General features: G+C 37.7%; 1 protein-coding gene across 1 annotated transcript in view; it reads left to right on the top strand.

The window, feature by feature from the left end:
* Positions 1–9,460, top strand: part of LOC107092784 (LIM and SH3 domain protein 1-like) — a 15,739-nt gene that overhangs the window by 3,342 nt on the left and 2,937 nt on the right. The window contains exons 4-6 of the mRNA XM_015387440.1: positions 4,102–4,209; positions 8,954–9,023; positions 9,102–9,190. Of these exons, the coding sequence (XP_015242926.1) occupies positions 4,102–4,209; positions 8,954–9,023; positions 9,102–9,190 (267 nt within the window). The remainder of the gene's footprint in view (positions 1–4,101; positions 4,210–8,953; positions 9,024–9,101; positions 9,191–9,460) is intronic.

The following is a 9,460-nucleotide window of genomic DNA, read 5'->3' as shown; positions in this document are numbered from 1 at the left end:
TCCAGCCGTACGTGTTTGAGCCCTTGCCTCGCAACGCTGCCAGTTCTGTTAGCTCTACGCCTGCTGAAGACACAGACTCAATGGGAAAGGATATATTAGCTGCTACATATGATTCAAGATGCTATGACCAAAAAAATTTGATTGACAGATGACCGTTGATATATGATTGGCCCAATTTAGGTGTTCAGGCTGACGTGTAATTTTCTGGCCTGCATAAGATAAGGAAGAAAAAAAACACAGATTTTAGGACAGTATTTTTTTTAAATAGAACATTTCTACATTTTTGGACAATATCGTCTGATAAAGAGTCCATTTATTTACATGTTCAAGCCAGAATGATTTGATATTTAAATATAATTTCTGTACGACTTTAATTAAAGATCACATTCTCTTCACTTCAAGGCAAATACAAATGGTGTTGCTAGTTTCCATGCAGACCAATAGAAATGCATCTTGGCTCCTCATTCCAGATGAAAGCCCGTCCCCAGAGGGGAAGAGAATATGATCTGTTAAAAAGAACAATCAAAAGATAAAGAAATTAGAAATAAAATAAAAAATCTTGTTGGGTGGGGCAACCTCATAATTCACCCTTTTGATAAAGATACCTTAATTGATATACTGAAAAGTTGCTGCATGTGAGAATGAATGAATGAATACAGTTGCAGCTCAAGGATTTGTTTAATTCCCTGCATATTCTAACTTGTGTTGCTTCTTATTTCGTACTCCTGAGGACAGCATGTTTCTAAGCTCTGCTGTCAGGAGCAATGATCATGATTTCATGTCTGACGGGTAATTATGGAATTTGCTCATTTAATTCAGTTTCTATTGCCGGACAAAATTACAAATCCCTAAAACTGATAATCAGTAATGCTGTAAAAACAACAACTATCTGACAAAGATCAGAAAAGCTTGCAGTAGTGGAAAGGTGATCTGAGGACACTGTCGATAACTGGGTTGGCAGTACAGAAACACAGATGGCTCCTTCTCCTCAGTAGCTTATGGATCTCGTTTGGACCAAAACACAAACAGCTGTAGTATTTCTTCTGGCAGCTGTATTATTGGGCTCTGAAGTTCAGCACATTGATACTGAGTATGAGTTACTGTTCAAGTTGGTTCTGTAGGGTTTAAAATGATAGGGAAGTGGGAAAATTGACCAACTAAGGGAGTTAAAGAGGAAACGTGTAGAGTAGGGCAGCTCTGTGTCTCCAGAGGAGTAAAACATTGGAACGGAAGAGGCAGCAGATGTAAATGGTGACCTTAAGTCATAACATGAGGTTGGGAGTAATGCAGTACATCTCCAGAACATTAGCAGGAGGTCGTTCCACGTCTGAAGCTCTATATTTGCACACAAAGGGCATTTGTGGTGATACAGAAACAGCAGTTGTCAGGATATGCCTTCTTGAGAAGGAGTCTCTAAAAAAAAAACAGAAAATAGGCACCCGAGAGACACATGGTGAATCCTTTTTATCTTAGTAATATTACAACTACAAGCCTCAGTTTATTTTATAGACATAACATGAAGCAGTGTGTAACCGTAATGTGGAATTACTTTTTCTATCTGTCAACCAAATAGAGGGGTAAATGTTCAGGGTGGTTACCCTGTCCTGGTATGGACAAACCTGCAGCCATGTTCCAAGTCCTTCTCAGCCTCTTACAGGTTCTCCTCCAGTGTTTTCCTTCAATTACCTCCATCCAAGATAAAACGATTGTCTGTAAAGGTAGACAAATTCTCATAAATTAAAGTATTAAATAAACACAACACTGTGATTATTTAGTGTTTCAGGCTTAAATGAATCAGTATTATTTGACAAGCCCCTCTGATGTTTCCTAAGGGTTTGTTTTGTGGATCAAAATGGTCCAAAAACTCACAAAACCTTCTTTACACGATGACTACTTTCACAGGAGCTGCAGAAACACAAAGAATCACAAGAAAAGCTGTGATTTGGATTTAAAAAAAGGATTTCTGACAGACAAGTGAAGCAATTCTTCTGATTCTACCCAGATCCAGAGCTGCTTCCCCCATTTCTCTCATCTGATCCAAGAGCTTCATGTCTTTGTTTATAACCATAAAAGTCCCTGCAGTTGAACTCGCTCGCTGTGGCGTATTCCTCATAGCAAGAACGTGACTCATTTGCGTTTGTGCCTTTGGAGATGTGTGTGTTGCAGAGCGCAGGGATCTCTGATTTTTCATTTCTATAAACATTTTAATTTTGTTTAACCCTGTAAATGTTCCCTGTGAGGATGTTCCCCTTATGCTCCCAGGGAACAGTGATAATTTTATCTGCATTTATCATCTAGTGTGAAATATTTGATCCAAATATGCTCTAGCTGATATTAACGCATTAACTTTAAACACTAAAGGTTAACTGCAGCTGCAGCTAGTATTCTAAATGTTACTTTTTCAGAAATATGAATAAAAGCCAAAAAGAAAAAAAAGCAGATTAAATACATTTGAGAACACAGCCAATATATATACATATATAGTTAAGGGCTGAAATAATTAATCAGATTAATCGATTATTTAAATAATTGTCAACTAATGTAATAATCGATTAATCATTAACTGGAGTATAGAGACTCTAAAACGTGCCTTTAGCTGACAGAGCGACCCACTTAGAGCAGGAATTATGAACATTTTAAATGTTAAGATAAAAAAAAAAAGTTTTCATCTTTCAATATGCTCTATCCCAAGCTTCTCAAGTAGAAAAGTTTTAGTTTTACCAAATTTAATTTCGTCTTTAAGGAGCCCTTGGAATCCGATTGTTTATCGATAAATCAATGTAAAATTGGACAACCCTTTGGCCTAATTTTCGATCCCTACAGCTGGCCCTGCTCTGAGCTCAAAGTGACTTTAACAGGTTAGACTCTCTGTAGGCTAAATGTGTTTCTGTTGTTTTTCAGCAGACTCTCAGGTTTGTAGCTTTGCTATACTTTACATGGAATAGAGCAAAAAAGAAAAACGTTGTGTGGTTAAAAGACCAGATTTTTTTTATTTAAAATTTTTTTCCAATATTACATTTGTTTCCAATAGAATTTTAATTTACCTTGATTGATATTTTTGTGCTTAAAATGGGTTCAAGTCTTTTAAAAACATATTTGAAAGTTTTAATATAGTGAATAATTCTAAAAAAAAAATGAAAGAAAAATACCTGTTTGTCCTCTTTTTCACTCACTAGGGGAAAAAGCTTAAAATAATGACTGCATGTAAATATTTCAAGAAGGAAAAAAGAAAAAAAAGATTCCTTTTGACAAAATACTTTCTCATTGTTTGCACCTCTTTTGGAGCTTTCAGCCTCTTGATTGCTCCTGGTTCTCCAATTATTTCTTAATTAAGATTTTGCTTTAAATTTCCCTCAGCAAGTTCAGATGATTAAAAAAAAATAAATAAATAAAACAGACTTAGATCTGGCACAACAACAAATTTAACTGAAGCAAAAATGGGGCTCAATATTGACTTCTTCATATTTGTTTAGTTTTTATGTCATTGTCACAAAAATATAAAAACTTATCAGTCCTAAAATTGTTCCACTCTATGAAGGATTTTAGAAGTTGCACATATGATAAGTCTGTCACGGTTTTCCACGGGAAAAAAATAATAAACACTGTTTTTTATGTTAAGTCAGGAGTCTAAATCTCATTTTTATATTGGGTCGCTTCAGCATTAATAAATCTTTAAAAAGGCTGCTTGCAGCTGTATAAAATATACATTTTATATTGTTTAATTTGCATAGAGCACACTGCTCTGGTATTATAACTTTAATCCCCTTTATTTAACAGTTTTATCCACTTTAAAAATTGCCATGCCTGTGTTTTAATGACATATGCTTGTTTTGACTCAAGAGGGACTGATAAACTGCCTTGGAGGGCTGGATCAGTCCACAGACCTTGACTTTGTCACTTATGTTGTAGATGTTCACAGAAAAGGAAGTTTCACAAAATGGAAAACTATGTTGTTGTTTTTTTATCTTTGTAGGGGAAATACTGTAATATATTACAGTGCTAACCTACATTTAATTAAACAGTAGTGAGGATACCAATGAGATGTAAAAGACGGCAACTAATAAAGCAGCTCTTCATCTAAAAGAAGATTGGTTTTTGCAGGCCCTTTACAAGGAGGAGTTTGAGAAGAACAAGGGGAAAGGCTTCAGCGTGGTGGTCGACACACCGGAGATGCAGAGGCTGAAGAAGACGCAGGACCAGATTAGTAATGTGAGTGCAGATTCCCTTTTACCAGCACAAAAAAACAAAAAAAACAAACCAAACCTCGTCTTTGACTCTGCAGATATTAAAGATAAAGGTTAGGTTTAAAAAGATCATGAGGCAACAGCTACCAGTGGTTGTAGAGCATGATGATAAATCCGTGACATAAAAAGTAGTAGTAGTTTTTTTTCTATAATTAGGAAAAGTTTGGAGTTGAAGTTTGATTTTCATATTAAGTAGCTTGATTTCCAATTCAGATCAGTTTTGTATATAAAAAAAGGCCAATTTTCAAAACATGTTATCCCAAAAAACTTTACAAACTTAATGAAATCATACAAACAGATTGCTTTGAAAGCTTTTTAAGGATCAACCACATCGATTGCATCTAATCATTGACAGAATTCACTCCTCAGTAAGCATGCAGAGATAGTATATACCGGTAGTTGCTTGTGTTGAAGCACATTTTGAGAGAAAACACATTTAACAGGAAGAAACCTCCAGCAGAACTAGAACCTTCTGCCACGACCGACTGGAGGTTTGAGCAGACTGACCAGACACACAAAAGGAACAAAGAAGCACTTTCCATTTAAGAGAAAATTTATTCTTTTCACAGTTGTAGCTCCTGATACTTCATTTAGGAGACAGGCACGGCTCAGTAGAGCTCCGAGTCAGTTTTCAAGTTTTGAGTATAAAGAGAGTAGAAAAAGAGAGAAAGTTATGAACTGAAAGACAGAACCAAGTGATTCATAGATAGAAATTGAGCATGACCTTGCCTCCCTCCAGGATGATGTCACAGCTGAACACAACCCCCGGTCAGATAAAGCTACAATAAAAATAAAACATAAATGAGAGACAGAGATGGCAAAAGTACTCACTTTCTACTGAGTAGAAAGTACTTGAGTAAAAGTACAGATACTTGTGTTAAAAAATACTTTGGTAAAAGTGAAAGTACTGATTAAACTTCTTTACTCAAGTAAAAGTAACAAAGTACAAGCTTGTAAATTTACTTAAAGTATAAAAGTAAAAGTAGAAACCACTTTTTTCATGCCGTTGCCTACATTTTAAATGGATGTCTGCCAATAGGACTAGATCTCCGTTGTGTTCATTTTCAATCATCTCGTCGTCCATACTACTATGCTAACGCCACCGCCACCAAGCTGCAATGATTTGCCGTGAATGAATACCGCCGAATCTGTCGATTCATCTTGTAGTGGTGCGTCAAATGCAACGTAGATTCCCATCCAATTAGATTGAATTTGGTATTGATGACGTGAAAAATAATAACGGTAACTCCATTGAAATGATTCAAAACTAAAGTAACGAGCCAATTTTTTTAAAATGTAAGGAGTAGAAAGTACAGATATTTGTGTAAAAATGTAAGGAGTAGAAGTAAAAAGTCGCCATAAAAATTAGTAGTAAAGTAAAGTAAAAATATCAGAAAAATCTACTTGAGTACAGTAACGAAGTATTTGTACTTCGTTACTTCCCATCTCTGATGAGAGAGAGAGAGAATGTATCAGACTGTCCTCCTGCAGTCTAAGCCTATAGCAGCATAACTATAGCTCATCATAACCTAAGGCCTTTTGGCTATAACCTTTATCAAAAGGGAAAGTTTTAAGCCTTAAAAGTAGACAGGTCGTCTGCCTTATGGATTACAACTGGTTGTTGGTTCCATGAGAGAGGAGCCTGATAACTAAAAGATCTGCCTCCCATTCTACTTGTAGATATTCTAGCCATGGGTTAACCTGCAGTTTGAGAGCAGAGTTTTCTATTAGGAACTTAAGGAACACAAGATCTTTGATATCAGACAGCGCTGGGTTGTTTTACAGCTTTTTACAGTGGGTACCGAAAGTATTCAGACCCCTTCAAATTATTCACTTTGTTTTATTATCATCAAATGTATTAAAAAAGAAAAAATGAAATATCACATTGTCCTAAGTATTCAGACCCTTTGCTCAGTATTAAGTAGAAGCACCATTTAGAGCTAGTACAGCCATGAGTCTCCTTGGGCATGATGCAACAAGTTTTTCACACCTGGATTTGGGGATCCTCTACCATTCTTACCGCAGATCTCTCCAGTTCTGTCAGGTTGGATGGTGAGCGTAGGTGGACGGCCATTTTCAGGTCTCTCCGGAGATGCTCAATTGGGTTTAAGTCAGGGCTCTGGCTGGGCAAGTCTAGAATGGTCACAGAGTTGTTCCCAAGCCATTCCTTTGTCATTTTAGCTGTGTGCTTAGGGTATTTATCTTGTTGGAAGATGAGCCTTCGGTCCAGTCTGAGGTCCTGAGCACTCTTGAAGAGGTTTTCTTCCAGGATATCTCTGTAGCTGTAAAACACCCCCATAGCATGATGCTGCCACCACCATGTTTCACTGTTGGGATTGTATTGGTCAGGGGATGAGCAGTGCCTGGTTTTCTCCACACATACCACTTAGAATTAACCTCAAAATGTTCAATCTTTGTCTCATCAGACCAGAGAGTCTTCTTTCTCATAGTCTGGGAGTCCTCCATGTGGTTTTTGGCCAACTCTATGCAGGCTTTCATATATCTTGCACTGGGGAGAGGCTTCCATCAGGCCACTCTGCCATAAAGCCCCAACTGGTGGAGGGTTGCAGTGATAGTTGACTTCGTGAAACTTTCTCCCATCTCCCTAATGCATCTCTGGAGCTCAGTCACAGTGATATTTGGGTTCTTCTTTACCTCTCTCACCGAGGCTCTTCTCCAACGATGGCTCGGTTTGGCTGGACGGCGAGGTCCAGAAAGAGTTCTGTTCATTCCAAATGTCTTCCATTTAAGGTTTATGGAGGCCACTGTGCTCTTGGGAATCTGGAGTGCTGTAGAAATGATTTTGTAACCTTAGCCAGATCTGTGCCTTGCCACAATTCTGTCTCTGAGCTCCTTGGGCAATTCCTTAAGCCTCATGGTTCTCATTTCCTCTGACACGCACTTCTCCTTCTTCTTCTTCTTATGTTTTTTTATTGGTGGATGGTAACCAACTTAAGGTGCATTTGCCGCCACCTACCAGACTGGAGTGTGGTTATCGATGACGTCGGAGGGAAGTTAATTCATACCTCAATGGTATGAACGAATCTGCTTGTTATCTATCAATCAATAGCTATACCAACTCACATATAAATTAACATGTGTGAATATTCACATGCATACACATACTTATATTCTTTATTTGAAAACGATTAAATAATCCAGTGTTTTTAAAAAATCTAATTAACTGATTTGTAGCAGAATTAGATGCATTTCCTAGAAGGTTTGCTCTGACATGCACTGTGAGCTGTAAGGTCTTATATTGACAGGCGTGTGCATTTCCTAATCACGTCCAATCAGTTTAATTAAACACAGCTGGAGTGCAATTAAGCAGCAGAACCATCTCAAGGAGGATCAGAAGAAATGGACGGCATGCGAGTTAAATATGAGGGTCACAGCAAAGGGTCTGAATACTTATGACTATTTTATATTTTAGTTCTTATTTTTGTATAAATTTGCAAACATTTTTACATTTATGTTTATTTCTGGCAATATGTGGGGGCTGAGTGTACATTAATGAGAAATAAAATGAACTTTTTTTGATTTGAGCAAATGACTGCAGCGAAACAAAGGGGTCTGAATATTTTCCATACCCACCGTATATGAGAAGTCTGGATTTATCATCGGGGAGTGCGGGCTTTGGGGTTAGAGCATGCATTTGTGCTCTGAGAAGGTTGCAAGTACCTGGTTTGATCCCCACATCCTCCACTCTGGGTTCCTTAACAAAAACCTTAAGCCCACACTGCTCCCCGGGCTCCGCACAATGGCAGCCCACTGCTCCCCAAAGGGATGGGTCAAATGCAGAGAGTGAATTTCCCCATTGTGGGACTATCAAGTGATATACATTTGTGTCAGGAAGCCATTGAAGCCAAAACAGGAGAAATATGATCTTTTGAATTTCTATTAAAACTCTGGCTGCAGCATTTTGGATCAACTAAAGGTTTTAAACTACAGTTTGAGGAAATACAGCGATTTACAGCATCACCCCTGGACAAGATATTTCTATTTTTGGCAATGCTCCCTGACCTAATAGAAATATGTCTGCCCATTCATCCATGCAGTCTATGCTTTTTTGTGGGTTTGCATTTACAAAAATATCTGTGCTGACATTTATACTATAAAGTTCTTTTAAAAATCCGGAGCTGCAGAATTCTGCTTCGGGATAAGGGGAACTTTGAAACATATCTATGTAAAATCCAAGAACAGATTGCAGAGAATAAAGTCAGAGTGTATTCCTTCAGAAACACAGTGGAACATTTCTGACATTTCTCCTCGTCCACCACGGAGCAGCTGCCCTATATGGTCAAAGTCTCTCAGCTGTGGACACAAACTCAACTGCTTCACACACACAGACACACACTTTGTTTTTCTCTCATGAGAGCACTAGTTGCAGAAAGGAATGGTAGGCACTGAGCTGCATGTCAAAAGGCCATAATCTTGTTTTCTTTCTCCATTTCCTTGTTTTTCCCACATATTGCTACTCTTTCCCCTGCAGAGTTTTAATGTTGTATCTGTTCCCTCTATGTTTCCACTAACATTTTCTGTGAGCTACATTCGCTGCAGCTGATTTATAATGCAAATATTTTCATTCTTCTTGGCTTCTCCTAAAATGGTTAACAATTCACCTCAAAGCCAAACCTGTAGAGGGGGATACAGTTCAATATAAGCAATAACTGCCCCCATGTGGATAAAATGTGTATTTGTTTGTGTAGATAAAGTATCATGAAGAGTTTGAGAAAAGCAAGATTCGAAGTGATGCTCCTCCCCCTGAAAACAGACAAGGTGGGTGATTTCTGTATTTATCATCATTGTATTAACATAAAAAAAAGAATAATGAATTTAATGTTTGTGTTGATGCAGAACAAGAACTGCAAGCACTAAACCCTGACAGTTTCTGCCAGCCTGCTGGACAGATGCGCCCTGCTGCTGCATCTCCCCCTAGTGGAGGGGTAAGGCAAAGACAGGGGCTGTTTAAAAATATGTTAAATATTGGTGGTGAAATTGTATTGTTACATAGATTTATAGCCTAATTTTTCATTCCTGTTTATTTGTTTGTGTACAATGTTTATCTTTAATCAAAAGGCTTAAACGTGTTGCGTGTATTTATATTAATTCACCTTTACACCCATGAGCAAATTCAGTGCAACTGACATGCCGTTTGGAGTTACCTAATTATGAGCAATGGTGGAAAGTCAAGTAAATTTACTTGATTACTGTAC

Source organism: Cyprinodon variegatus, unplaced genomic scaffold (assembly GCF_000732505.1).
Source record: "Cyprinodon variegatus isolate N-32 unplaced genomic scaffold, C_variegatus-1.0 Scaffold18, whole genome shotgun sequence".
Lineage (NCBI taxonomy): Eukaryota > Metazoa > Chordata > Actinopteri > Cyprinodontiformes > Cyprinodontidae > Cyprinodon > Cyprinodon variegatus.
This window is presented reverse-complemented; position numbering and strand designations above follow the sequence as displayed.